Raw genomic sequence first — 27942 nt, 5'->3', positions numbered from 1 at the left:
TTTTTTTTTTTTGTTTAGTGACCCTTTTTGTCTATGTTTTACTGTTGGTTCAATAGCGAGTACAGCTTATTGAACTGACTTTCGGTTCAGTAACCACTGCCTTTAAAAAATGCTATTTGAAGCAATGCACGGGACTAAAATGCATCAAGATGTATTAACTAAACATTAAACATAAATGCTACTCACTGAAATTTGCTTCCGAACATTTTACAGTTCTTCAACTCACATTAGTGAAGGGTGTGTGGCCCATAGCCCATCACTGAAACCACATTCCGGACACTTTCCAAAAAAGCCAAAATAGGAATCTTAAATTCAATGCACACAAATCAAGCTGCTTGGCTTGTATTGATACATTAAGCAGTATTGTGAATCACCATCCCTATTACTTCTTGTTTACGCAGTTTTTTTTTTCAGAATCACAATTTCGATCCCTATTCTACTTGTTTATGTAAATTTAAAATTTTTTGCCCCCCCCCCCCCCCCCAGTAACTATAATGGAACAGTATAGAGAGGCTTTCTATTTGTTTGTAGTAGTGAGCAAAAAGGCTTTTTGTTGCTGCAAATAATGGTGCTCATATTTGCCATACAAAATTATCGGCAGCGATATTGGTTCTCAGAGCATTTGTGCCGATTACCGATATGGTAGAAATTGCCATATCGGCAACCGATCTGATCACCGATCCGATTATCAGTACATCTCTATTTACCAGTACAATGTTTATTAAGATATACGGTATGGTTCACAACCACAGAATTTAAAAAAAAAGAGCTAAAATGTACAGGAGGTTTTGGTATTTTGGTTGACATAATGTACTCCAGCTGTCAATTAAGAAAATCCAATGAAATGGTATATTATACAAAACCTTTTAAATGCTTTGAAACTTTCTGGTTATAGTATACGACTTACAAACATACACTGTCACTGACATACCTGTCGACACTGGGGTGAGCAAGAACCGGTAGCATACCAAAACACACAACTTGAAAAATACTATATATGTAGAAAAGTAAAATACATACAAAGGTATAAAATAAAAGCAGTTTGCAATTGCACTTTAATATGCATTTAAAAACCAACACCTTAAGGTACATAATTGGTAGTTAGCAATAGGTGTTCACTGGTTATTTCTGTAATTACCACATATACACACATATATTTGATATTTATTTGAATTTTGTTATTATGGAGTACACTAAAAGGAGACACTTGGGTACTTAAGATACGAGCTTATATAAACACACATATGTACATATATACAGGCATGTTCTCTGGCAAGTAGCTGCTATGGTGCCATACAACATTATCAAATTAAGGCTCCTCGCAGAGCTTTTCTGTGCAGACTTGAAAAGCGTTTTTCAATTTCTTAGTTGTATTATGTCCATCATTGTCTATCACGTTTACTTAAACACTCATTAGTCAACCCTAATACACAAGCAGAGAATTACTGTAAGTAAGGGCTGAAAAAATATTGACCTAAAATATTTCTTGCACTGGCTGTATTGATGAGAATATTTTAAACACAGAGCAATCCTTCAATGATGTTACCACTCATGAGGGAATTTGGTCATGGCATGACACTACAGCTAGGGTCCATCATTGCACTTTAGTGCTTAGTTTCATATCATCAGCAAAGGCTAGTCTCACCAGCCAGCCTGTATTTTTCTTTTGTTATTTGGTTGGGAAACAAAACACTGGCTGGCAAAACTAAGGTAGGTCTTGACTAGAAATGTATTGTTATGTGACCATGTCAGGACTCCCAAAGGGTAGATGCAACAGAGCTGGTAGATTTTTAAGTTAGCTAGCAGGTGCAGATGAAGCCACTAGCTGTTTTTGAACATACAGCTATCCCTTGATCTCATTTCACTTCTAGTACATACACCAATTGAATCCACTGTAAACTTTTGCCTGACTAAACAACAAGTACTGAAATTAGTTTTAAGACAAATACTTTCAACTTTGACATTTTTCTGATTTGTAGTGCACTGTCCTTCTTTTCGCTTCATGCAAATACACTTAATAGGCAGGTTATATAGAGCCGGTAGTGGGTATACTTAAATAAAACTTAAACAAAAGAAATGTAATCCAGAAAAGAAGAAAAAACAGAGAAAAAACACAATGGGTTGGGGGTTCAATCTTGGCACTGTTCACTCATTAGTCCAAACGCAATACCTCTGTACTACAGCGGTGCCAGTTAGCCCCCTCCCTTAGTTTCTACCTTATAAATGTGTAACTGAAGTGACCTCTACAAAAGTAACAAAGTTGAAGGGACAGAAACTAAGGCTGAACCCAACCCTCATTAGCCCTAAAGCTGTTAAGCATAATGACACATCTTTCACTGTCTGTATGAAGGTAAGTTTATGACGAGCTATTGCTGGGATGCTCGCTTTGCTCACTCCAACCCCAGACCCACCTAATATTAACTATCATAAAACTTGATAGTTGAGTAAAATGGATGGACTGCTGGCCAAATAGCTGTTCTAGTGTAGTAGGCGACCTTGGGGAGCAATCGGTAGCTAGGATCGACTGGATTAGACAACACAATGAACAAACCACTCATACACAGTTCACTACAAAGACTCTCAGCTGCCTCAGCAGAATACAATTATATTACAAAAATATCAAAGGGTCAATAGCATACATCTACAATAGACACATTAAGGCTACAATAGCATAAGGTGTATGCATAAGGTTTCAGGTCCACTATACTAGCTTGTAAAACGGTATCAGTACAATATCCACTTCATATTTATTACACACAATATAGACATACACACTTCCAGAATATCATACAACATACTTACTTGCAGATAATAAGTAGTAAAAACATTATCAAATCCAGAATTATTTAAAGTCACATAGCAGGACTGGTTGGAAGTAGGAGGAGTAGCACATATCAGTGACACAGATGCAAAACTACTAACAGTTTCCTGTAAATATGAGATACAGTATATATGTATAATTAAAATACACGCAAACACATATGCTAGTGTATTCACATATAAGTGCATTACAGATGTACATTACATCTTCACCTACCCACATGTGCACATATATATAGTATACAGTACATGATACTGTACCTACACACGTACACACATGCATACATACACACACTATACACAAAGAAATCAAAGCCTTTGGCTACTGTGTTAACATGGTCGTGCATAACCAGTAAACCAGTACTGGGGTGAGGGGAGATAGAACAAGACCACGTGACTAACAAAAACATTTTATTAAACGTAATGCTACCACCTGAAAGTAATATATTGTACAAAAACAATCATATTGCAATAACTATTGATCACTTTTATTGTTGACATGAAAATAGTGACTGCCACACATTGTCATTACTGTTAAGTCTAATTACTCCATAATGGCAGCATTACCCCAAAGGCCGGCTGTGGGCATGCGCCTGGTTTACTGAAATTGTTTTCCAAAAAAAATGGGTGAAGTGAATTCCTAAAGACGTTTAGTCTCGTGTAGCCAGACCCTCTTCTTTCTTTTGTGTGGGGCAGTGAAAGAAAGAGGTCAGGTAAACATAGTATAGCATCGTCATTGGCCTATCCCAAGATTGTGGGGATTCTATTGCACAGCTTCCAGATTGTTTATTGACACAACAGCTTCCAGATTGTTTATTGACACAAATGACGTGTTTTGCTAATTGTTGTGTGATTTGCGTTCTGTTGCCATCTATATTAAAGCAGTAGTTATGGTAATAGAACACAAACGATGCAAAGATCAGCAGACCACGTCATTCGCACTAATAAACAATCCAAAACCTCAGTATAATCCCCACAATCTTGGCATAGGCCATACACAAATAAACACATATGCACAAAATTAATAGACACACATGTGCAACCAAATGCACACATGCATGCTCAGAGGATTTTACAACAGCGAGAATATAATGCTACTGTTCATTTCAACCTTTGTGTAATTGTGCCACAAAGGTGATGATATCAAAACAGGAACAAGATGTAGTAAGGCAGGTCACAATCATATCACATGATATCATCTCTTGTGACCAGAGAACACACTATGCCACACCCCACACCTGAAAGCACAACCAAAAAAATGCATCCGGTATGTAATAAGCAAAAACATTATAGATAATAGTGTTAACTATGTACCATACCCACGTGTAAGTGGTGATAATGAACTATGAATCTACTCACCCTTGTGTCTATGAATCTGATACTTAGCCTGATTGGAATCCTGTTAGTCACATGCTTTTAATTATTAAGGCCACTACAATGAGATAACTTGTTTCTCATCAACTTCCCATGGAGTAACACATGCGGGACAGGTGGGTTACCTCATTATTGCACAAACCATAGCATAATTTGTACAAAACCAGTATAATAATCCTTTTTTAGGTTATTAGCAGGGTGCACACCAAGCACTGGTGCACACTGAGGGTAAAACTCTGAGTGCACGTAAACCTCAACTTCAGTAACAAAGCTTTCAAGTCCTTTATGAGAGTTCCACCAGTCTTGGGGTCATGTACCATACCCCAGTACAGCAGCAGCAGTTGGTCAGTCTTATTAGGGGGAGGGGCTGTGCAAGCTTGTAGCAGAAGTAGCAACACTAAAGCTACTATGACTCATAGATATGATGTCCCTGCACGAAGGGCATGCAGGTCACGGTACCAATGCTAGTGTCTAGTCTAATGTACAGTACACTGTAGCAATCAAAACAGAAGTAAAAAAAAAAACTCATAAAAGTTGTCTGTATCTCAATGGGACTACGTGATAAGCCAACTACCACAACACTCAAAAAAGCCATGCTGCAATCTTGTGCAATAATGAGTGCGCCTGAGCAAAAGAAAATTTTGGTGCGGGCGGTTGATGAGAAACAGGTTATCTCATTGTAGTGGCCTAAACACAACGCAAATCTGAGCACCAGGTACTGGAGATGTATGTACACACAGATCGAGAAAAGCGCGTGTTAAAGTGTGCTCACCCATATAGTTTAGGCCAATAAAAAGGACCCATCCTTATTTGCTGACTTACGGGTTCACAGTTTCTAATAGCAGTCCTCCACAGCGTTGCACATTCAGCGCTACAAGCTGTTGCCAACTGGCCAGCATCAGGAGGCGTAGATAAAAGTGTTACGGAAACGAGCACACCTGTTACAGCACCACTACAGCTTGAGTTCGAAGTATACGCGGCGATGGATGCAGTACACTGATCCTGGGCTAGTGAAACTGGAGCAGTAATGAGAAATAAAAGCACTGTGACCACTATCGGCAACATCATTCTGTTAGAGTGTATATATCCCTCTAGCGCCACGCCTTATATATGACGTAAGCTTACTTAACAGGCACGTGACCAGTGACCTTTTGTGTGCATGCCGCCACGAAACTCTCAAAATCATTCATGATTGCAAAAAGGGCTAATGAACCAATGGTGGGCTATTATTATTTATCATTATTATTAATGGACAAAAATTGCTTGGCAGTACAAGACTGTCAAGCTAGGCCGCAGGCCTTTGAGAGTGCCCATATCTTGTTGCTCTCCATAAATCATCAAGATTCTTCTTAAACAATGCCACGGTTGGTGCAGAAATAACATCTGCTGGAAGAGAATTCCACAAATTAACTACTCTGTTGGTGAAAAAATTATGCCTCACTAGCAGCCGAGATCGAAATTTACGGTGGTGACCTCTGGTGGTATCCGTATTACTCAAAGTGAAAAATGAGGTAGGGTTGATGTCATAGTAACCATTCAATATCTTGTAGTAGGTCTCGATTAGATCTCCCCTTTGACGTCTACAATACAGTGAATATAAACCAAGTCTCTCTAGACGAGTTTCGTATGGTAAATCAAATAAACTAGGTAATAACTTGGTGGCACGTCTCTGTACTTTCTCTAGGAGATCAATATCTTTCGCCAGGTAAGGGCTCCAGACCTGGATGCAATACTCCAAGTGAGGTATGACATACATTTTGTACAAAAAAGTCAACAAGTCAACAGAAAAAAGTTTGAAGGACCTTCTTAGCAAACCAAGAACTTGCATAGCTTTTGCTGCAGCCTTACGACACTGTAGAGATGGTTTCAAGTCTTCAGTGCACCAAATACCAAGATCTTTTTCTTCTTGCACTTCTGTGATTTCAAAGGGTAAGTTGGTGGAACTGTCCAGCATAGAGTAGGTGAACGGAGCAGAGTTACCAATCCGCATCAGCTTACATTTAGCTATATTGAACCGAAGCAACCATGTGTGAGACCACTGCAACAATTGGTCAACATCACTTTGCAGCCTAAGGTGATCGTCAAAGCTCTAAATAACAGAATAAATTTTTGTATCATCAGCAAACATTCTTACATTACTTTCAATAAGGTCTGGGATGTCATTAACATATAATATAAACAACAAGGGCCCTAAAACAGACCCCTGGGGGAGCCAACATACGGTGTTGTATTATTACAGCTTACACAACTAGCTACGTAACTATTTCAGTACTGATTGCTTATCACTTATCAATGATTCAATGGAGGTATATATATATTTATTTATCATGGGCGTAGGAACAGGGGGGCCACAGGGGCCAGGGCCCCCCTAGTCTGTGGCCGTGGATAGATAGAACAGGCCAGGGCCCCTCCAGTTTGCAGCAAGAATCATTTTTACAGTAATGCACCATGTGACACGTAACAATTATAGATCACCGACCTACTTGGACACTGATAAGCTATGTTCCTTTCTCACCGATTAAAATGTTGGTCCCGGTTTATTTGAAATAATATTAGAGGCGCTTAAAGTGATAATAAGCTACGTACACCTCACGTGTAAATCGTTTTAGAAAATAATTAAAGAACTGTGCAGCTGCAGAGAGTTAACTTATGTCTCAGTCTCACTACCGGAAAACTCTGTCAGAATTAATTCATAGTTGTGGTAGACTGTGACCTATTTCAAAGAGTCCAGTTAGTGAAGGAGCTTCTAGCAGTTCCCAGGGTGGTTGTAGCGGAAGTAGCTTTGTTCTAGCCCTGGCTCTAGCCCTAATAACGAACCTTTGATGGAGGAAGCTGAATCAGAGCAGTCCCACTTCCCAGAAGACTACGGAACTGCGAACTAACGCAGAATGCAGCTAATACTCAGGGGGGAAGACGTTAATTCATTAATTCATCCCACATAGCTACAAGTAATTAATTTATAACTTCTGGGGGGTAGCTATATTTAACAACTTGAAATTAGTTCAAGTAACAGCCCCTTATTAATTGTGTTTTGTGACATGGTATACAACTACTTATCTGTGATCATGATTATTGGCTAAAATTGCCTCCAGATTCAACCTCATAGCACCTATTTTTCAAAATTTCCCTGGGGGGGGGGGGGCATGCCCCCAGACCCCCGCGCACTGTGCATGTACCCACAAGTAGCTACACCCTCCTCCGCCACTGCTTTAGTTTCCAATAGTGGCCCCCCTATAGTTTTTTGCTTTGCTACGCCCCTGTTTATGATTGTAAAACTCACAAATTTGAGTATTTTATTTTTAATACTTTTTAATGCAGTTCAAGACTGCATTAAAGGTCAGTGGGTAATAGATACCCACTGCCAAAGAAACATTTGAATGTTCTATTAGAGTAGTTAGCTGACTGCTCTATTAGAGTATCTCGATCTTGTACACCTCCGATCCAATGCTGATCCAGGTCCTTGTTGCATAAACTTTAGCATAAATCCACTGATGATACCTCGGAAAGATGTTTATAAGGTGGTTTTATGAGTATTTGTATTATTAGTGATCATATAATTATGCTAAGACAAAATTTCATTATAATGCTCAGCATATTGATCAAGTAAAGCCTAAATATGAGGGGGGGCTTCAGCCCCCTCCCCCCTGGATCCGCCCCTGCGTGCGCAGTTGTTCAACAGTGGATTTTCGGTGACAACTACTGACTCACAGGACTTTAAGGATGCCTACGCATATAACTCGACAGCCACAGAATATTACAGGTGTATTTAAAGAACTGCGCATACTGACACATCGATAGAGCATGACGCTTTGCATTGCAAGAACTTGGAAAACCGCAGTACCATAGATATTTCCGTAGTAGCTATGGTAACAAGATGCAAATATTACCAAATCACGTCATTCGTGCCAATCAACAATCTGGAAGCTGCGCAGTAGAATACCCACAATCTCGGGATAGCCCAACGACGATTGCTATACTATGTTCACCAGACCCTTTTCTTTCCCCGCCCCCACAAAAATAAAGAAAAGTGTCTGACTACGCGAGATTAACTTTTAACACCTTATCACCTCATAGGCAGTAGGTTCGTAGCGTCATCTGGTCTCCTTTGTCACTTGTTAGTTGCGACTCCTGAGGTCCTTAGAGCCATAGGCGGCGGAAAGGGGGGGGGCTAGGGGGGCTGAAGCCTCCCCTCAGAATGATATCACACCGAAATTATCTTTCTTGGAGTGGGGCTGAAAACCGTGATAAAGATCGAGATACTCTAATAGAGCAGTCACTCTAATAAAGTAGTCAGTGTATACCGAGCTATGTAAGGATATGTAGTTTATCAGCTAGAGATGGTAGCTGGTGAGGTGGAAAGCTCTTGTCAGTTGGTTGTGACCTTTTTTTTTTTTGGTCTCACCTTACCAAACTATAGAAATAAGTCTAGGTCAGCCCAACCCCCCTCATATCAACTACTTCCTCCGCCACAAACTAAAGCACTATGGAATTGCTGGTAACCTTGTTAAATGGATAGAGCAATGGCTGACTAAAAGAAACCAACAAGTAACTCTAGAAAATCATGTGTCAAGTAAACTACCCGTAAAGTCTGGAGTTCCACAAGGAACTGTATTGGGACCTCTCATGTTTTTGATGTACATTAATGAAAATATTTCCTCGACTGTTCGGCTATTTGCTGATGATTGCGTTATGTATAGGATAATTGATTCCTTAGAAGATTCACTGTGCCTTCAAAGAGAACTCAGTACCATTCTTAACTGGACTAAAAAGTGGCAGATGCAATTGAACATTGACAAATGTGTAGTATTAAGGTGTACAAGATCAACATCTCCCATTAATTATGACTATAATTTAAATGACGAAACTCTTCAAGTAACAGAACAACATCGATACCTGGGACTTATTTTTCATGAAAGCATGCAATGGTCGCATCATATTCAAGCTATGTGCATTAAAGCAAACAGATCCTTAAATTTTCTTTGGCACAACTTAAGTAAATGTAGTAGTAATGTCAAGCAAAATGCCTACATTACCATTATAAGACCATTGTTAGAGTATGCAGCTTGTGTCTGGGACCCTTATCATGAATACTTAATATATGACATAGAAAAAATCCAACGACGTGCTGCAAGATGGGTCCTTTCTGATTTTAGTTGGTACAGTAGTGTGACAGATATGTTGAACTTCCTTGAATGGCCAACCCTACAAGAGAGAAGACACATTAATAGGTTAAGCCAATTTCACAAAATTGTTCATCAGCTTACTCCTTCCATACAGCTACCATCTTATTTCTTACCAACTCAGTATCCAGCTAGACAGCTCCATCAACATCAATTTATCATCCCAGTCAGTTCCACTGTATCGTATCAGAAAAGTTTCTTTCCGAATACTTTAAGAGAATGGAATACTTTATCTAACAACTTTATTGAAGAGCAATCCACAGAAATTTTTACCAACCACCTTGTCATCACACAATAAATAATTTTATGTATGCATGTATGTGCTAAATGTTTTTTTTTTGTTTGTAATTACCTGGGTCAATTATCAGCTATGCTTTCTCGACCCAGTATATAATCATAATAATTCGAAAATGCTCTATCACGTGAGTAATGTAGGCTAATATAGAAGTGTGTCTCTAATATTTTCGTTTCGTGGATTCACGAGCGAGTTGGTTGAAAGTTGTGTGTGCGCGTTCACTAACAACCCCTGGTGATACCGCGTAGTAGAGCACATAATTTATTGTCATTTGCGTGTCAGTTTAATACTGGTAAGCTTGTGACGGAGGTTTAAAAAAAAAAAAAAGACCCACTACGATGATGGGGGGCAAGAGGCATTTGCCCCCCCTTGGCAGGGGCGGGGGCAGAAGCCCCCCCTTCATATTTAGACTTTACTTGATCAATATGCTGAGTATTATAATGAAATTTTCTCTTAGCATAGTTTATAATCACTAATAATACAAATACTCATAAAAACATCTTTTCAAGGTATTATCAGTGGATTTATGCTAAAGTTTATGCAACAAGGACCCGGATCAACATTGGAGGTGTACAAGATCGAGATACTCTAATAGAGCAGTCAGCTAACTACTCTAATAGAACATTCACTGGAAACATGTAGTTGGTTCTAGATCTGTTATGGAATTTTTCCAAATCTTCCTGCACCTATACGTACAATGAAGTGCATTGGTCTGTTTAAAGGACTTCATTCATCTACTTGTGTAGTTAATATGTATGGCAATACTTAATTCAGGTACACAATTTCCACTGAAAATGCTCTCAGATTCAATGTTGTATTGTTCAAATTTCAAAATTTCCACTTTCAACATTCTTATTCTAACATGCACCTATTCAGTGTTGTGCAATTGTGAGAGGGGTGCATCATGTACTTGTTTTGTCTGTATCTACCCAAACTTTTCCATTAGCAAAATGCTTCAGAGAGCCATACCTATAATCTAAAGACAGTATATAAAATATCTACAGGCAGAAAATATTATGAATTTTATGTGGTAATGTCTCCAAATTGCAGTGTTTTAGCATCTATTTTTCAAAATCTTCCTGGGTGGGGCATGCCCCCAGACCCCCCTAGTTCCAGCATGCTTTGCACATTTCTACCCAAGAGATTTGTACCTGGAGTTACCCCCCCCCCCCCCCCCCCTCCCCCTTTTATAAATCCTAGATCCGTCCCTGCTTGGCTACGCCTCTGTCAGCTTGACTGAATTGGAATCTGGAAAATTACTTGAAGGACTTCCTGGCCATGCACTAATTGATTTTGTTTACCTCCTGAGATGCCCATTACATTACATGTATAACGATAGAAAATAGCTTCACTCTCCAGTTTGTGACTGCTGTATTTTATGCTATGTATATAATTGTGTATCTCTGCAATGAAATATATCACCTACACACATAAAAGTAACAGATTAAGCCAATGAATGAGTGTGAAATGACTCCATGGACATGCACTTTTTGGTTGAAAATACATATAAATTCTTGGTTGATAAAAGTGACAAAGTGGTGCTGTAAATACAACTAAAATATGACTGAACAGTACTCTTTCATAACACAATGTGTATTAAAAGTGAATTACATCATTAAAACAATTACTATACCTATCAATTGCAGATTTTTTGCTAGAATAAGCCTTCTTCTTCAAACTAGGAGTGCTTACTGTAAAATTTGCAATTGTGGGATCGATCAGGCCTCTATCTATAGTCCTACTCAGGGAACAGGAACTCCATCAGGAGTATCTACCACTATGGACAAATGATTCTGCCGTAAGTAACACAGCCATGTGACATGATGAATATGGTGTGTCGTGTGCCAGGCCTTTTAGCGTGGCTTACGTCAAGAATATACGATCTATGGTTGCCCAAACTGAATGAATTCGAAATCTGGCGAGTGTATTGCTGGTTACACATTATGTCGCAATTATATCATAGATAGTATCCATACCATATGGTATGGTATAAATTTCTGTGGTTATACTTTGTGTTGCTATGCCACCTGATGAATAAGGAGAGTATATGCATATCCTAACCAAGTGAAGACGTTCACCAAATCTGTTTGCTAATTAGATGATGCAAGTATAGCTACAACAACTTTCTTAGTCATGATAGATTGTGTTAACTTGGCTAGTTGCTTCACAGGTCCGCTACATTAAGCCACTTATACATATATATAAAGCACTCGGCTTTGCCTCGTGCTTTATTAGCATCTTGGCCGCACGCCTCATGCTACATATACTTAAAGGCTTTCATGTCTTGTTAACACTCTTTTCTTATAACTTTATATACATTAACTTTTTTCCTCCCTATAACTCTATGTACTGCTATTTCAAATGTGCAATGTAAAATGTAGTGTACTGCTATGTCACATCAAAAAATTGGGGAAAAAAAACAAGCTTGGTCAATTTTGGGGAATTAGTAGGACCAAAAACATATTTATCATTAACTTTGCACAGCCTAATAATGCAAGAGTATACATCAATGGAGGAATTTCAAATTAATTAAGTAAACATATTTTATAATCAGAAGTGAAATCGTTCAAAATATATTATGTGGCATGCCTCTGCACCCTCTCAACTGTAGTGGTTTGTCATTTATTAGGTGTCATTCCATAATTGTGAACAATATGTGAGTTGGGAATGGACAACTGCAAAATAAAGGATATGCAAATCTAGCTACCAAATATTTGTCTCATAATAAAAGTGATTTATATCCTTGGAGTAGATCATGCTGTAGTGATTATGTGCATGCAAATAAATGGCTTTTCAGCCTCAACTCTGAATCATAATCATACACTCAGATGAGCAATAATCACCTCCTGCCCACATCAGTTTTTACTGCACTATATGTTGGGAATACAGCAGTATAATTATGGTAGTCCAATTTTCCACCAAAATATACTAAGTGGAAGGCAAGTACTAAGCGAGAACTTGTTAGTCAGTTGTAATTGGGAAGAGTGGGAATCAGAGGCACTGTGCAAGAAATTTTAGCGTAAAAGCAGTGGTTTATTTTCAGTCTGGATGGCAGGACCTCTAGTATAGACACAAGCTATTTTTTGGTGTTCATTGTATGAGCATGCATATAGCTGAAGACTGGAATATTCTGCTAGTAAACAAGCTGACAAACTGATAATTGCAGTGCCTATAACTAGTATGCATGACAAATTAAGGGTCATCATGTTGCAAATGCATGCTGAAAATATTTTAGCTGCAAAAATTTAACAAATTAAAACAATCATTATCATACTGTCATGGCATGATGTGGTGTTTTACTAGTATTATATCCTCTTATCCATTATTTTGATGCTATTATATATTATCATTTTAACATTTGTTAGCAACAAAATCATTACAACCATTTTTTTGCAGTTGGCTGCCACCTATGATTTCACAACTTTCTTCACCTGGGCTTTTGAAGGCCACACCCTTTTTCCCCAACTTGACTATTTGGTCTCTCTACACAAGGAAGCCATATATACAGCAATAAAAGATGTGCAATGCACCTTGTGGCCCTGACATTATTATAGCTAATCTTCAAGAGTGATTTCTTATAATTAACTACTAGTATATTAAAAATTATGAATTTAAAAATGAAGTAGGGATCCAAGCAATAAAAAGTAGTGAGACAAGAAATGAACAATGGTAGTTATTACAGCATAGCTCAGTGGGAAATTCCTACTTTGGAACTGCCATGCCACAGTAGGGATTTCCCACTGAGCTATGCTGTAATAACTACCATTATTCATTTCCTGTCTCACTACTTTTTTATTGCTTGGATCCCTACTTCATTTTTAAATCCATAATTTTTAATATACTAGTTTGTTTAGTTTTTTGCTAAAGTATACAGCTAGTATAAACGTGTGACTGTTCTATTAGGGTGACTGCTGTATTAGAGTATCTCGAGTCAGCCTGCAAAAGATGTGTGCTTGCTCAAAAAGGGTGTGGTTTCGATCGATTATTAGACTAGACACCCCTTTTATTCAGTTATTTGTAAGGTAAATCTTGGGAAACTGACCCGATTCCATTTAAGAGAGGTGTCTTCCAGGGAGACACCCTCTCTCCTATAGTCTTCCTTTAATGTTCAACCCTGTTTTGAAGTTAGCGGAGGCATTAAACTCTTCCTATGGCTATAGGTTTCAGTTGGACATCAAGGGTACTGACACGCTTCCACCTGTCAATACTTATGTGTAGGGGAATGAAGACAATGGTGAGTTGCCGGGATGGTACAAGGGTGGTGTTAAAGAGTACTATACAGATGGGTCCTGCAAGATTGTATATAGTGAAGACGACGGACAAGTAGTGTATTAAACAATCAATCTCGATAAGACACAGTGGTTACCATGCTCTAAAAGAGCTAGGAAATTTGTTCCTATTCAGGCAGACCTAGTTGCCAGTAAAGTTAAATGGAAGCCTTCTCCGAAGGTGGTAGACTCTGCTGAGCACTCAGTGAAGGGTTATGCAGATGATGTTACCTTGATCTCCAGTAACTTTGATGTCCACGTTGTTGTTCTCCAATCAGTCGACCAAAGAGCAAGTGATCTGGACCTGTCCTTCAAGCCTGTGAAATGTGTATCTTACTTATTTGATGGTAAAAAGTGTTTACAAAAAGGCATACCCTTGTCTAAAGGTGTGACAAGGTCAATTACTGAAGGGGGTACAAAGTTTTTAGGGAAGCTTATCAATGTATCGTTGAGTGTTACAAAGAGGTCTGCTAATAAACGTATGGTAGATCGACTTACAGACTTACTATCAGCTACTGATACTCTGCACATTCGCGGAGAGTACAAACTGTGGATCTATCGAAACTATATTCTTTCTCTGTTACGTTTTTCTCTTAGTGTCGATGCAGTTACACCTACTGCCATATCAAAGATGGAGTCTATGGTTACACACTATTTGAAGAAGTGGTTACACCTTCCATGAAGTGCTACATGTGTGATCCTTTATTATCCAGGGATCTGTTATCCAAGTGTGTCTCATATTACAAGAGAAGCTAAGCTTAGCCTCCTGTCATGCATTAACGCTTCCTCGGACCCTAAGCTTCAAGAACTGGGTGTACATCTACACTTAGGGAGAGATTTTCTACAATTTCATGAGCATGATTATTCCATCCTGTTGACTGCTAGGAAGCAACTCTCTTCTTTGGCAACTGCTAGGTCTTTCTATGTGAGAGCTAAGAATCAATTGCTCATTGAAGTCAAGTCCACCTGTGAGGATCATCTTCAAACACTTTCTGTCCAGTCCAAATTTGCAGACTCTGCTGAACTTGAGACCTCCTGTAGAACCTAGCATCAATTATTGTCCAGTCTCCATCCTGGCCAATTGTCATTTCTTTTACAGGCAGCTTCTGACACGTTACCAACTGCAATGAATTTGTGGCTATGGAATATTCAGTGCAGTGCAAAATGTACTCTTTGTGATTCTTCGTGCCCCACCACTGCTCAGGTCTTAAGTGGCTGTCCAGCGACATTATCTCAGGATAGGTACACTTATCGACATGATTTGGTACTTCAGTGTTTGGTCACCTACTTTATCAAAATTTTTACCAATTTGCCATTTATTCGTGTCTACGCTGACCTTCCCAATTTGCGAGCCAGTGAGTCACCTTTGTCTACTATTCCAACAGGGGTGATGGTGACCCCTTTTAGACTGGACATTGTTATACACAATACCATCGCTTCAAGTTTGTTGTTATTTGAACTGAGGTGTCCATTAGACAGTGCCCACCATCTTACAGAAGCTAGATCTCGTAAGCAAGATAAAATTGAGTACCACCAAATACTATCGGAACTAGATCGGCTAGATATTACCAACTATTATGAGACCCTTGAGATCAGTGTGCTAGGGCATTACCATCAATATTCTGTTACCAACACTTACAATGCACTCTGTTTTGTTGATCAGGATATGTCTATTACCAAATCCTCAGTGAGACAACTACTAGATGATGCCTCAAAGGTGTGTGTTGCAGCATCCCAGAGAATTTTTATGGCGCCGGAGAGATTGCAGGGAGTGGCTGTGTCCAACCTAGTACTTGCGTAATTATTGTAGTCCTAATTTTTACTTGTATGTTATACGTGTAGTTACTGTATAGCCTTATATATCTGTAGGTCATTATCTTTTTTTTTTCCACCCTTGCCATGCCCACACTGGGTTCATTTGCAAACCAGTATTTTGTGGTCGCATGAGACCGAGGTTTTTTCTTGTGGATTGCATGTCTTCTCATTATTTATTAATAATGGTCTCAATCATCAAATCTCGAATCAGCCTACCAACTTGTAGGTGTGTGGTCACAAATACAGCTAGCATAAAAGGGGCGTGGTCTTGATCGATAGATCGATATACGTAGGATAAGAACGGGCGTTATCTTCCTCCATATAATAGCGTACTCTAAGCACCTTAAATAATTTTGTGGCATCTATTATGCTGCTTAAAGGAAGTGTTGATATGGAAAATTAACACCTCGATATGGTTTCGTTGGATGAAGAAGACAAGCAGCCTGATTGAAGATAAAAGAAAAGACAAGGCGCACAGGGCATAGCTACACTCGTCGGAACCCCAAAAGGCACATCCCACCGGTGAGTTTGTTGTTGTAGCGTAAAGTGGTGACCCGGTGCACTGCTTCGTTTGGGCTCTAGACTTGCGACTGTGGTCAGTGAGTGAGGCAGTGATACTAAAGTTGGAGTTTTTGGCGATTTTTAAAATTTTATATCTGGCCACCTGTAAGTGTTTTGTTGTATGTATTGCTGTTTTATGTATTATATGGACTAGAACTATTCCGCAAAGGTGGTTTTCGCTGCATACAATGTCTGTAGGATGATTTTTAAAGGCGGAATTATTTTGGGCAGCACGCGAAACATTCACCACGATCCCTACTTAAATGGTACGACCGTACCGTTTGATACCTGAACAGCCATAATGGGTGAAGAATGTCTTGTTTGTACACTAGTGGAAGGTTCAAATTGACTCCTGCTAATGATGGCTTTAACATTGTGCGATCATGTGTACTGTAGCTAATTTCATGCAAGTGGAGGCATTGCAGCTTGGAATTTTGGGCTGTTGTTTTACAAACATAATAGTCCCATGTGCACTATCACTATAACCGGTCCCAAAGTCCAATTAGTTCTGGATCTGTTGTAGTTTTGTAGCTGCCAGATGAAATTACTTCCATTTATTGTAGAATAGTACATATGCAGGGATGGAAGTTTCTGTAGACTAAAAAGTCAAGCATTTAAAATAAATGTACTCTATATGTATAGAGAAGAAAGTTTCTTAGTTAGCGCTTGCATTGATTTGCAAAGGTATAATTAAGATTCAAATTTGAAATATATACTCTAACAGAGCAGTCAAATACCCTAATAGAATGGTCATATTTTGTATTTTTCAAAAGTTACCTGTACAAACACAGTAAAAAGTCTAAAATCATATCTCAGAGTGTTTAAGACTTTAAATTTTTCCTGGGGACATGACCCAGATGACATTGTTGTATGCTTCAAGTTTCACACCAATATAATTGTATGATAATGTGTTTTGCAACAGTCACCACCGAAATGTTGTTTTGCACTGTTGTAGGCCATAGAACTAAAACCCATTTTAACACCTCATGATCACATAATCTATATAATGTCAACAAGACAAGAAAGATTTTATAAATTTCAGGACAAATTTCCTTATAAACTTGCAGTGGTTGTTCAGACAAACATGTACAATAGTTGATTGGACACACCAACACACCGCATGGTTTGCAAGAACTTAATGTCTCCTAGCAGCAAGCTGGAAAGGACATAATGTTTTGCCAAAAATCCAATTATGGTTGAAAATCAACAATTTGCAGACTGTTGGTCCTGAAGAAGGTACAAATAGCACACACACTGGTACATACATGTATAAATATAGCTGTATATTGCAAAATAAACACGCATGTGTAATTTTACTCCCCATTTACATGATGCACTTCATAAAGGAAATAGCTAATGTTTATAAAATGCGATCTGTACACAAGTGTGTATATCCAAACTTTTGCTTTACTGAAAAAATAATCTTTAGAGACTCATTTCTTACTGCATAACATACACTGAACATTCTACACAACAATGTACTTAGAATTCTAACTATCTACAATGACACTCTAAAGTAGTTAAACCACATTTACATAATAGTGTCTGAAAAATGTATATGGTTACTTTCTCGTTTCCTACTTACAAACCTACTTACTAAACACCTAAACATTACAAAACTGATCAAAGCTAAGACAACTACCACAGCATATATTCCTATTGCAAATCCATTAGCATCATTACCATGTTTACAATCACAAATGTTGTCAGTATAACAACTACCAAATGTTCGGAATACGCTGCCTTCAATCTGAGACAGCAATACAAATAGCAGCGATCCCAACAACATGGCAAATCCTTCAGTGGAGAATAGACAACCCAACAATACTCCCTTCATGTAACCTGGTGACTGAGCATAAATCAATTCCACAACTGTAAAATGAAGAGTGTACGCCAGTCTTTTAAATCATGAAATTATATACTGTTGCATGTGACTAGCATGCAATTACGTAGGCCCTACCTATTATGCTCAAACTTTTACCTATCATGCTTTTTAAGTAGTGCTCAAAAATTTAACCTATTACACTCAGAATCATGTTTCCAAAATCAAGATTATGTTTTCTTGTAAGTATTCATCAGTATTTTCTGACTGCTACATTTGAAGTGACTGCTCTATTAGAGTATTTCAATTTTATTTCTACAATGTGTGGATAACCAGCCAATAAACAGTTCATTTAGTCATATTACATGTTTTCAGCAGATCATTTACTTTCTTTCTGACACATCCATTGCACATTTTAATTAAATTTTTGAAAATCTTCCTGTCATAATGCTTGATGTTTTGAATTACCTATTATAATATAATATACGCTTCACATTTTTCTGCCTGGCCGGCCTGTATTTGTGCACTTACACAAATTTATAATCTACATTAACAACACACATTCCACTCAATCATTGTTGATAAACCTCAAACCTAGGCTTGCGCCAATTATGCTGGCATAATTTTGAGCATAATATAGGCTAGCAAAGGCATTATGCCAACATAGTAGGATGATTTTCAAGTTTTTAAAATTACATGCGCAATGCACATGCCAAAAATACAACACAACATAAACACACTACACCTTATATTAATGCTGCATTTCAGATCAAGAAAATGTGCAATGTTACTGTTTTTTGGCTGATTATTCACACTTCGTGGAAATAAGATCAAGATACTCTAATAGAGTGTCACTTGACTTCTATCATTTCTCTGCTCCATTTATGAAATAAGCTAAAGTATAGTGCCATTTCTTTGCCTAGTGCCCATTAAAACTATGAGAAGCCATATAAATATGCGTGAGTTAGCTGTTTTAATTACTGAAACTTACCCTTCAACTTACCAGGTCATATTGGCAGAAAACAATGAATAGTGCTACACCATATCAAATAGACTGAACTATTAGAATCTCTGCTATAACAGCCTACAAACCATTCCAGGCATGCATTAAAATATTTGTGGGTGCTGTCAATGCTGATTGTCTGGGTGGTGTAATTGAGGCCACACCACCATTGATATTGACTCCAGTAACAATGCTGTGACCATCATTCAACTAACAATTGACCAATTAGCATGAATAAAATGCTGTAAGAACTACCTGTACAAGATCAGTCATCATATTACACCCCGTTCACACTAGCCCAGTAACATGGTTCAGAACAGTACGGCTCGATAAAAAGTGCAATGTGAACACCGTCCGTACCGCGCCCAACCAAACCGAGCCAGCCCACCCGATTGAACCAGGCCAGCACGGTACGGTACAATAATTACGTCATCAGGCACACAAAATAATAAAATCATCCAATGAAGAAGGACCCAGAAACACTGTTCGATGTGAAATTCAGCACAAAAGAAAGTCTAGTGACAGTTATGAACTACTTGTCGTTGTGCCAGTTACTGTTTTACCGTATAGCAGGAAGTTTTCGAAAGATTAAATTTTTGAAAAAGAATGCTTGATTGGAAATTCGAAAAAATATTTTCGAAACAATGTCTCTTTACCGCGCCGCGCCGTAGATAATTAATTCACGGAGGAAGCTAACAGTGGTTGCGTGGATCACATACATATCTAGAATTTGCTGCTTTGATTGTTCAGTATAGCTAGATAAACGCTCAATCTGGCTTTGATAGAATCTCGTCTAGCTATCCTAGGGTCTTCCTTCGTAGGTTGAACCATGTTGTTTGGCGGACTTCACCTCAGTGGCCTGCGGATCGAGCCATAGCTAAGTACATGGCGTTTTTCAGCCCATATAGATGTTTGCTGATAATTATAGTCTTTCCTAGTAATTTCTGGTCTCTCGAGCTCTTATAGGCTTCAAAACTCGTAGTGTCATTCGTGCTCGCTCATATGCTCGTGCGTGTGGTAGCTATAGCTATATGACTAGCTACTTGTGTGTGGCCCAGTGCCTAGCTATAACCTATAGCTAACTGATATTAGCAGAAACTATGCATGCGTACACTCGCAAAAATCATTTATATATATACCCAGCTGTACTTTCTTTGATTGTCACTTCAAAGCCGGGATGTATTATTTTCAAAAAAATATTTTCGAAAACACATTGTTATTTTCGAACTTTTCGAAAATATAACCTTTCGAAAATTTCCCGCTACACGGTACTCACTTCCGATTCGCGACGCGATTTCTACAGCTTTACATGGCTGCCTATCTATCGCTGTCTTGTTGAAATGAAAGAATCCCAGCACAAGGGATTTAAAGGGTAAGAGTTGTATCCAATTTTAGTAAACAAACTAATAAATATTTAATTGTGTGCTTATGGAAACCGGATGACTTAGCGAGCGAGACTGCGTAGTGTGAATAGAGGTAATAATGGGCCGTACCGAACCGAGTCGAACTAAACCGTGCTATTGTACTAATGTGAACGGACTGTTAGATAACTGATATCAGATCGGTAAAATATCAGTAGATAGGTAATAAATTTCCTAGATCAGATCAGTATCGGTAAAGCTCACAAAAGTTGAATCGGTAGATCTCTATATATAACAGTCAACTCTAGAGCACAATCTTGAATTTGAATGCATAATTTTGAGCATAATAGGCTGGATTTTTGAGCACTGCTCAAACGAATATTAGGTTATTTTCAAAGCATAATTGGCTTAAGCCTATAAATCCAAAGAGCAAGCTATGGGTCATCAAAAGGTAAACTCAATTCCATATAATACACATATATTATTATAAATATCATACAGTATGGTAGTACTGAATAGTAGGGATCCCCCCCCCCAAAATGACAGGCACACCCCAAAAAGCCACCCATATAAAACTACCGTAGAAATATTTTACGCCACAAAAAGTACCTCTATGGATAGGTCTAGGTTTAAGTCTATTATGCTCCAAAATTTTCCAATTATATTCTTTCTGGTATTCTTTTTTTCTCATCTATTATACCCAAAACAATTTACATGCTATAATAGAGTTCACTGCATTAATTGCTGCTTAAAATCATAGTATATTATGCAATATAATAATCATTTTAGTCATTCACAATTTCAATACGTCTGAGTCATTGACTTCTTCATGCATTTCATTGTCAAATTCGTCACTGTCACCACTCTCACTATGTTTATCACAATGAAGAACATCGCTCACAAGACACCTTTCATAATGACTATTCCCAGGTACTTCCCAATTATTCCTGGATATATTATCCATACAAAAACAGTCAAGCGGTGAAAAATGGTGTGGCTTTAAAAAGCCTGGGTGAAAAAAGGTGTGAAAGCAAAGGTGGCGGCCAAGAAATGGCTGCAATGATGTTAATACTGATAAATTTTAACAATGTATACAGCCATTTAAAACCCTTACAAAAGAAAGAATTTAAAACAACCCAATTTTTACCCTGCCTGCCACCCCGCCAGACTACGCTAAAGGTTAAGCGATGCATCCATTGTATGAACACCATATTACGCCACAAGAACAGGCTCACCAGTGGAATGTGCCTTTTGACGTTCTGATGAGTGTCTGCTTTCTGCCTTTCCTTTTTATCTTCAATGATGTTGGCCATCATCTTCTTCATGCAACAAATCCATGCAAGGCATTAATTTTCTGTATTGACACTTTGTAAGTATTTAGATGCCACTAGGCTTGCGCCTATTATGCTGGTATAATTTTTGAGAATAGGTCACCAATTTAGTGAGAATAATTATTGGATGGTTACAGGCATAATTTTGGAATTATTGGACATCCACAGTGGAAATAAGAGGTGTGCCTATTCTTGATTAACTAAAAGAAAGCGTTAAGTTACTAAGAATGTTATAGCTTACGTAATTATATGAGCCTCCTAAAGATCCATATTATATAATGCTTAAAGCTTAAATATTCTAATAGAGCAGTCAGATCACTTCATGTTAACAATCTGCAGTCAACAACTGCATGATTATCTGCAATTCTGGAACTTGTATGCCTTATACCAGTATATTCTTTGAACATATTGATACCAAACTTAGCATGTAGCTATAGCTACAGCTTTAATACACTAACAATGAACTCTTGAAATATTTACTGCAGATATACGTAGCTAGCTATTGTAACTACTTATGACTAGAAAAATGATGTGTAGATGGAATGCTTCAATTATAGCTAGCAATTAATTCTGGCAAAACTACTTACTTACATCAGCATCTTGAAAACTAAGTGGCTAGCTACGGAAACTAAATGAGCATTATTATGGAATAATAGGCTAGATACAAGAATAAAAAAAAGAGAGAAATTCTGGAAGGAATAAGGTAAAATTTTGAGCATAATAGGCTCAGGCCTAGATGCCACATGTACCAAATTACTTATAGCACTCATGCTACTATAAGAGGCATTACTAGCTAGTAGACACCGTATTTGTTGCAGCATTCTACATCCCTTTATGATCTAGCAGCACCAATAACAATCGAGCACTGCAACATGCCCCTTAATGATCTAGCTGTACTTATTTACTTCACATTCTTAACCCAAGGATAAGCAGCTAACTCCTTAGAACAATTGAGGACTATGGATTCAAATAACAGATGTGGTGTTTATTCAAAGACGCTGTTTATGCTCTATATTTAAGGGCACCGTGTGGCCACTATATTTAAATACAGTGACTATGGAATTTAACCACGGAAATACGGTAGTTCTTAGTTAGCAATCGAGTATATACTCACATTACATTCTTGTAAATAAGTACTATTTATCCACTAAAAGTTTCCATAGTCTATGCCTTGAGTAAGACATAATGCAACTAGTGACAACAATAGTACACACTCTACAATCAAATCATACGGACCTTACACTATTATTGTGCAACATTCTAACAATTGTATAAATTAGGAATTTAACTTTGGCCCAAACAAGCCACACTAAACCAACATAGCTAAAAAAGGAATTAAATTTACACTTCATGTAATGATCTCTTTTGTTTATGCACTGTTTTATTATAATGATCCCTAGTGGCCTGTAAAATCCTTACACTTGTTTGCTACCATATAGCCTAAATATTTCGTTTTTGCTGATTTTGTTTTGGGATTGTTTGCAGTCCAAGAAAATTTAAATTAGGTAACATTACTCAACCTCAAAAATATTGTCCCTTAAAATAAATTTAGGCTATATGGTATCTTTTTGTAACCATTAGTGAACTTCACATCAAAGGGAAGAATCGGGCTGAAGCAACGTCGAGTCTAACAGTGTTTGTCTGAAGGCATCAGATAGTCAGGTAGTCAGCCAGTCAGTCAGCCAACCAGTCAGTCATCAGATAATTCCACTATAAATAAAGTCTTTTAAGAAAATTGTAGCAACTTTAGTGGAAACTCCAGTTCATGAGGTTCATGAAACTGGTCAAGCCAGATCAAGATACTCTAATAGAGTAGTCACCCAAATAGCATAGTCAACCCAAGAGTTTAGCATATAATTATAAAGTACGTATTTGATAACTACTGAAATTATTCTCAGATTCAACTTCAGAGAGTCTAACTTTCAACCAGACCGCTATATTGGCAGGTTTCACACGCTAGTGATCTCACACAAGGCCTTTCTTTCTTTGCATCACAAAGCTCTATGTCTGGATTGGAAACCAGTCATTAAAATTCCTGGAGCTGTCCATGAACCTATTGGAAGTGTTTTGGGTTGCAATGAGATACTTTTGGGTTTGATTATGCCTAACTGATACTGCCAAGGCACCGCAAGATTAAGCCCTCAAAGTCAGACTCTCAAAGCATGAATTTGACAAAAACCGTGCTTTGAGAGTAGAACCATTATCTTGCGGTGCCTTGGCAGTATCAGTTAAGCCTGGTTTTTGTCAAATTCAATCACAATGAACGAGGTACACAGCAGTTAAAGTGGTAACAGACAAATTTGCACAGATATGCACAAGATAACTATCATAACCCTTAACACCCTGAGGGTCAATTAATGCTTTGAGAGTAGAATCAAGATATTGAACTGAAGAAAAGGAGTCTTAATGAGTTAACAAAGATAATCACTGCTAAACAGCATATCAGTGATTTATCCTGTAGTGCTATCAGAATACAATAGTGAATGAGTTAGTAAGTCAGCCAGACAATCAACAACTTCAACCATTTTGGCACAGATATACAAGTACACAGCTAAACAACCAACTTACTTGTGACTAATGCGAATGCTTCAGCTACTCCTTGAAATACAAACTGTGGTACAATAGTAAATATGCTGATGGATGAACCAGCATAGTACAATGAGTGAGTGTCTGAGTTCAGATAATCAAAAGCCTTGACAGTATTTAGTTGTGAGATATTGTCACCATAGGATATTTCTCGCCATGCTTCAAGAAGTAAGGCACACACAATACTCAACATACTGAAGCACATCCCTAATGCAATTCTGTTGAACACTGTTGCTACCCGCTCAAAATATGGCATAGGATAAAATATCCTGTCCAATATTGGAATCAGAATCATTATCGTCAAAGTGGGAATCCCTAAACACCACTGAGGTGAAATGTGAAGCTCATTCACTGTATGACTGCAGTTGCCTGAATAACTATGACTGAGATGTTGAACCAGTGGAAATTTCAAGTGCAGGGCTTGCTTCAGATAAACACTGTACAACTACAAAGGAACAGAGTTATAAAATGTTATATGGAAGACACCACAGCATAATGAATACTTACTACCTGGCTGCACTATATATTTGTTTGCTTATTACCTTTTGATAAAAGGTTTGGTTATTGTAACAACTTACTAAGGCATGTCCAACACATGGTACAATGCATGGTTTTCCAGGAATAAAATAAATCTAATCAAGGTGGTTACTTACATGTACACAACTTGTGAAAAAATTAAAAACATTGTGGTCAATCTAATAAAAGTTTTTATAAGCTTTTTATGATCTCATTCTGGCTTGACTGATATGTAGAATAAAATAATCAGTAAGACCCACCAATTTTGACGTAAACAGACTATAATATCTAACTCCACTGCATGTCATTATATGTGTCTTACCAAGAATGAAACACAAAAAAATCCAACCAAAGATGCCAAAATTCCTAGAATGCGTAAAAATGCTTTCACATCTTCCACTTCTACATCTTTGATATGTCCAGCATGAGTCTGTTTAACAAGATCTAATCTTGATAGCTCTGGTCCCCCATGTGCAGGCTTTTTTGCTGTAGCTGCATTTCTTAGTACACGGAGTATCAGCAATAGTGGATTTCCGACTGCACCGGCTTGTGTAAACCAACTCATCCCTAACAAATTTATCACCGTACCAGTGGCACATGAAACAGTAGCTACTAACAGTACATAACCAGCATTGAAAAATCCTAGTAGGTAAGAGCTAAATGTACAAACAAAAAACACTCCAGCACTTCTACACCAGTAGTAACAGTGGAAGTAAGAACCCAATTCATCAGCGAAGGCTCCAGTTAACTGATCCACCCCGTATGGTACTAAATTTACATGTACTCCTGCCAGTCCTGCTGCATGAATTGTGCAGATAAATATAGTTAGCACTATAAAGGCAGCTTCAGGAAGATAGTGGTGAGTATATGATTCAAACACTGCAACGTGTATGGTTAACAAACATTGTGTTGTAAACAAAAATATCCAACTGTAAATCACCACCTTTGTTCTTCCGAAATACCTATCAGCTAGAAATCCCATTGGTAGACAAAACAACAAATGCAGTGAACGTAACAGTAAAAAGATTGCAGGGACTCGTTCTGGTACTCCTCTGTCTCCTTCGTGATGAGTTCTGTTCCCTGCTCCTGCCTCCGCCGAGTTGTGCAGTCGTGTATAACCCTTGTCGTAAACCTTATCAATCAGGTAAGAACTGAACCGGTGAGCTAGGTACAGCTCCGTAGAATAGGACACTACTTCGTACAAAATAAATTGTACAAGCACGAGGTAGACTCTTACTCCACTGGGCATTGGTCTTGCAATACAAGAGCGCCGCCAAAACGGTGGTTGAAAGCTGGTATCTCGAAACTGTGGTGCGTCGATACTTTTTTGAATGGTAGCCATCTCTTTCCAGCAAAAGTGTGATAGTTTCAGCTGGACTACAACTTCCGCCCAACTCGCTTCAGTTGTGTGGTCACCTAGCAGACACGTGATCCTAAGCTAGCGGCGCCCGTCATTCTCATTCTCCTACAAATACTTCCAATAAAGCTAATTTGCTAGTATATGGTTTGTTGAGTTAGCTTCTAAATTTAACTGTTCTGCACTGCAGGAGCACAATTTCACAAAACTGTACGCTTTCCATGATTCTGTGAACGGAGAAGGCCGGCTTACCCGGTACTGCAGTTGCTCTCAGTCTCAAGTATAAATGGAGGCTCCCTCAACATTGTGCCTTTGAAACTAAATTTTCTGTTGAACATTTTTTTTACATATCATATATATAAGGGTGGCTTTCCATCACAACAACATTCGTGGTTTGACAGATAATTTGTTTACTGAGGTCTGTCATGACTGAGTCATCATGGCAGTGACATTGAAGTTGAACTCCATTTACAACCAATCACAAGTGAGCAGTCCATCTTCAAAAGATGGTGATTTCAGCAAACAGTTTTTGGGGAGGTTGTTGTGAGTAGACCTACATTGACATAAAAGTTTTTAATCCGCACGCTTTGAGTAACTGTACGCATACCACCAATAATGCCAGGCCTAGGATAATTTACAGAATTGAGTATATAGATATTTACAAGGAACATTCGTATGAAGCTTGTGTTCATGAGGTTGAACAAATTAAGTTCCTCTAGCTAACTACTCCTGTAATTTTCTCAGCCACAAGAGGAGTGCCTAATGAAGCATATTACAAGCACCTTGCCTCCCTGCTATTGGATAAATGGGACACAAATTATTAAGCTGTACTGGGAATATACTGTGACTAATGGATTGCAAATTGGTCATCATTATAATCTATACATCATCACCATTAGTACATACAAACTGTACACTATTAAGCCATTAGGCAAGGAGATTAAATAAAGCAGTCCCATGTTTTAATAGAACATCAACTGACTATTACTTGTCTGTATTATAGAAACATAGCCATTTGCATAGTAAATAGCACTGTAGAGTTTCTGTCCAATTAAGAAAAGATGCAATAGCTATATAATTTTCAAAAGAAAATAGCCAACCAAATACCACAATCAGTAAATCACAGAGGGTCTAGACTAAGTGAATTTTCTCAGGATCAAACTTAATATGCATACCAAGTACATCGCCATGTATATATAAAGTGTGCAGCCATGCATATAACATCTACCATAATTATAATCCTGTACCCAACAGCTAGTCTGTGCTTTATAATTATTGTACTCTTCACCTTATACACATGCATGCACTTTACAACACAATAATAAAATTAATGCCCTCTATAGCTAATACCAGTTGCTTGAATACTATAGCTTGCATGACTGAGTTGAGACATATTGTATCAACCAAGTGTAACATTTAGTTGTTGCATTTTAGTACTGTACATTATTAATGTAATGGTGCTGCTAATTCAACTCACATACACTGGTCACCAGGGCTAACTGAGCACACACACACACACACACACACACACACACACACACACACACACACACACACACACACACACACACACACACACACACACACACACACACACACAAGCCTTTGGCTGCTGTATAAATACATATGCATTACTCAGAGTCAGTATAATAC

At 38.1% G+C, this 27942-nt stretch overlaps 2 protein-coding genes across 4 annotated transcripts in view; both read right to left on the bottom strand.

Moving 5' to 3' along the window:
- Window positions 1–5303, bottom strand: part of LOC136266648 (uncharacterized) — a 40386-nt gene extending 35083 nt beyond the window's left edge. The window contains exons 1-3 of the mRNA XM_066061642.1: window positions 5017–5303; window positions 2803–2928; window positions 932–991 (exon numbers count right to left, since the gene is read on the bottom strand). Of these exons, the coding sequence (XP_065917714.1) occupies window positions 932–991; window positions 2803–2928; window positions 5017–5262 (432 nt within the window). The 5' untranslated portion in view covers window positions 5263–5303. The remainder of the gene's footprint in view (window positions 1–931; window positions 992–2802; window positions 2929–5016) is intronic.
- Window positions 5304–8843: 3540 nt separating this feature from the next.
- LOC136266281 (solute carrier family 15 member 4-like) lies at window positions 8844–26336 on the bottom strand. Of its 3 annotated transcripts, none has more exons than XR_010706024.1 (4): window positions 25255–26336; window positions 24399–24861; window positions 9459–9583; window positions 8844–9396 (listed from the first exon to the last, which is right to left on the bottom strand). XR_010706024.1 is itself a non-coding variant. In XM_066061291.1 (3 exons), the coding sequence occupies exons 1-3, from the start codon at window positions 26272–26274 to the stop codon at window positions 17845–17847; spliced, it is 1824 nt and encodes a 607-aa protein (XP_065917363.1). In that variant the 5' UTR covers window positions 26275–26336; the 3' UTR covers window positions 17654–17844. The 3 variants fall into 3 exon arrangements, 1 of the variants encoding a protein (XP_065917363.1); XR_010706022.1 differs by having other exon boundaries at window positions 8845–9396; window positions 9491–9583; XM_066061291.1 differs by lacking the exons at window positions 8844–9396; window positions 9459–9583 and adding an exon at window positions 17654–18185.
- Window positions 26337–27942: the final 1606 nt, after the last annotated feature.

The sequence above is a fragment of the Dysidea avara genome, chromosome 9, assembly GCF_963678975.1.
Source record: "Dysidea avara chromosome 9, odDysAvar1.4, whole genome shotgun sequence".
In the NCBI taxonomy this organism is placed as follows: Eukaryota; Metazoa; Porifera; class Demospongiae; order Dictyoceratida; family Dysideidae; genus Dysidea; species Dysidea avara.
The sequence above is the reverse complement of the archived record's forward strand: the minus strand, read 5'-3'. Positions and strand labels throughout refer to the sequence as shown.

What these genes read in the sequence shown, in the direction of transcription:
- LOC136266281 (XM_066061291.1), bottom strand. Translation starts at nt 26,274, where the DNA reads ATGGCTACCATTCAAAAAAGTATCGACGCACCACAGTTTCGAGATACC. An exon ending in TTTTTTGTGTTTCATTCTTG is followed by an intron (nt 24,862 to 25,254) that starts GTAAGACACATA and finishes GTTCCTTTGTAG; the next exon opens with TTGTACAGTGTTTATCTGAA. An exon ending in AGCATTCGCATTAGTCACAA is followed by an intron (nt 18,186 to 24,398) that starts GTAAGTTGGTTG and finishes TTCATTTTACAG; the next exon opens with TTGTGGAATTGATTTATGCT.